General features: G+C 42.4%; 1 protein-coding gene across 4 annotated transcripts; it reads right to left on the minus strand.

Annotated features, from left to right (window-relative positions):
- Nucleotides 1–10: 10 nt before the first annotated feature.
- Nucleotides 11–1,990, minus strand: LOC105563045. Of its 4 annotated transcripts, XM_012014325.1 has the most exons (4): nucleotides 1,444–1,990; nucleotides 843–1,353; nucleotides 562–618; nucleotides 11–422 (listed from the first exon to the last, which is right to left on the minus strand). In XM_012014325.1, exons 2-4 carry the CDS (start codon nucleotides 863–865, stop codon nucleotides 143–145), a joined length of 360 nt encoding a protein of 119 aa, XP_011869715.1. In that variant the 5' UTR covers nucleotides 866–1,353; nucleotides 1,444–1,990; the 3' UTR covers nucleotides 11–142. The 4 variants fall into 4 exon arrangements, with proteins under 4 accessions (XP_011869715.1, XP_011869734.1, XP_011869725.1 ...); XM_012014344.1 differs by lacking the exons at nucleotides 843–1,353; nucleotides 1,444–1,990 and adding an exon at nucleotides 738–836 and having other exon boundaries at nucleotides 11–618; XM_012014335.1 differs by lacking the exons at nucleotides 843–1,353; nucleotides 1,444–1,990 and adding an exon at nucleotides 688–836 and having other exon boundaries at nucleotides 11–618.
- Between the last annotated feature and the right edge of the window lie 508 nt (nucleotides 1,991–2,498).

Consider the following 2,498-nt stretch of genomic DNA (forward strand, 5'->3'; position numbering starts at 1 on the left):
CTAACTCGCAAGTTCTCTGCAAAGGTAAAAAGACTTAAATTAGCTTCCAAGCACAGAACAGCTACGGAGTTCGACTTTTTCTGCTTCAAATCGTGTATAGCTTGTTCGTGGTACTCCAGAATAGAGCTCTTGTAATTGAAACCTAAGAATAATACCCTAATAACTGCACCGTGTGTGCATATTGATCACTCGGCTGTAGCTTCCTCAATTTTTCCAGAACCGCTGCCACGCCGTTTGCAAATGCGACCTGTTCCTCCAGTAAACTTTTGACTTTACGCAGACACAACGCGGTAACGTCGTACTTAGAGATATCGATTGAAAGTCCAAGTTCGCTCTTTATCTCATCTTCATCACTGGTCAAGCAGTCCAGCGTAGCTAAGCTTGCGACTTCTTTGGGCGTAATTTTCTTAATGTGCACCCATCTACGAAAAGCTTTTGTGTTTAACTGGTTATACGTTAACAAGGCATTCAATGCGCACATCGCAGCTTTCCTATACAAATTATTGCTAATATACAACGCTCAATCTGTCCAGCACGAAAGAGATAATATTCTCAAGATACCTGAAGCTCTCAGAATCTGTAGGGCTCGGTTCGACTCCGTCGAGTCGAGAGATGCAACTGCACAAGAAGGTGAACAAACAGTAAACACACGCTTTCCTCGTACACATGTTCAGACAGTACGCCTACGTTGTAAGTTAAATTGCGACACGTGTTCCACGATTGTCTCCAGCGCTTACATTCGGATTCCTTCATTTCACGAATGACCCACTCGACATTCCGCTTCATAATTTTCCTAGTAACAGCGCACGCTTTCGCCGGCAGAGTTTTAACCGGAAACTTACATACTAGACTGACGAATCTGCATTTCATCACTACGGCGTTGTACAAGTCCCTCTTAACTGTACAGAGTTTGCCCAGGCACGACTTGCACTTGACCGACACGTGCGTGGAATAAAATTCATCTCTGTTCATGTGTACAAATTCATTAGTTCCAGCAAGACGCCAGTGTCAAGCAAACGCTCGAGCATGCTCTTGTCGGTGTCAACGCGCTTTTCCCAGTAAGCGAGCACAGGCTCGAATATCTCTGCGGCACTGATCGCATTCCATCGAAGACCTCCCGCGTATCCGTACTTCTTCCACGCAACGTTCGTGTCGCGGTCGACAATACTTTGTATACTTTTGGCACTGTCACCGATAATACCCTCCATCGGCACTAAAATAAGGATCGTGCACAAGCTGCGAAATTGTCGAAAGCACTGCCCACATTCCTCGTCCTCTGCCAGAAGTGTCTCGAAATAACTGAACAGTTCCAGAGCACATACAATAATGTAACAGCAAATGTTTCAATATAACCTAAAAAGTACAAGTACATGCTGTATGAATTTTTGTATTATAGTATATATTAAAAATGCAAATGATAATAAATTGATAATCTATACTTACGTATGTATTATCAATGTTCTCTAATATCTCTCTCAGAGATAAACCTGAGAGCCACGCCGGCGACCGGCGTTTCACTCGATCAAAAAATGTCCTTCTAGGTTAGAAGACGTTTCGCACGATCGACGTCCCAAACAGAACTACTTCGATTTTCAGCCGCCAGATGTGCGATGATATATGAGTACACCAAAAAGGAATTCTATTCGAACCCATTATGAACAAGAAAAGGACTTCCTTCAGAATACTTTAATTTAATCCTATAAGAAGTCAAAAGGTATACTTCTATGGAGTCCTTTTTGAACTACCGGAAAGAACTACATTTGAGTTCATTTGGAATAGATTAAAGTAATTCATAAAAAATTTAAAAAAGTGAATTCTTTTTGAGTTCATATGGATCACCTGTGCTATCTGGGTAGTATGTGTTACGTATACTATACTTTTTAACCATCAGGTAAGCTACCTAATACTTAGAACAATCGGCCCTAAGAAATTTGCAGCTTTTCTGAAATATTGCTAAAAAGTTACGAAAATCTTTTTGAAATAATAATAATACTGAAAACTAATAGAAATATTTGTGTTAATGTTTTTAAAATATTTTGCGCAAGCTGATTAATTTAATAAACTCTTATTAAAATAAATTTCAACATGCTTTAGAAATTTTATTTTATCATATTAAGTTATTTTAAGTGTTTTTGCTTCCTTATAGAGGAAGCTTCGTTTTCGTGAAAAATTTTTTTTCCAGTTTTCTTTGGGAATATGTTTAAAATGTTTTAAAACGTCCAAAAATTACATTTTTACAAAATGTCCGTATGTGTGTGCGTCTGTGCGTGCGTGCGTGCGTGCGTGCGTGCGTGCGTGCGTGCGTGCGTGCGTGCGTGCGTGCGTGCGTGCGTGCGTGCGTGCGTGCGTGCGTGCGTGCGTGCGTGCGTGCGTGCGTGCGTGCGTGCGTGCGTGCGTGCGTGCGTGCGTGCGTGCGTGCGTGCGTGCGTGCGTGCGTGCGTGCGTGCGTGCGTGCGTGCGTGCGTGCGTGCGTGCGTGCGTGCGTGCGTGCGTGCGTG

This window comes from Vollenhovia emeryi, unplaced genomic scaffold (assembly GCF_000949405.1).
Source record: "Vollenhovia emeryi isolate VEMERY1.0 unplaced genomic scaffold, V.emery_V1.0 DF944566.1, whole genome shotgun sequence".
NCBI lineage: Eukaryota > Metazoa > Arthropoda > Insecta > Hymenoptera > Formicidae > Vollenhovia > Vollenhovia emeryi.

Bases quoted from the DNA above. Each gene is read 5' to 3' on its own strand.
- LOC105563045 (XM_012014320.1), bottom strand. From the start codon at position 668: ATGTGTACGAGGAAAGCGTGTGTTTACTGTTTGTTCACCTTCTTGTGC. The intron at 423-561 runs GTATCTTGAGAA...AGCTTTTCGTAG, and splicing joins ACAGATTCTGAGAGCTTCAG to ATGGGTGCACATTAAGAAAA.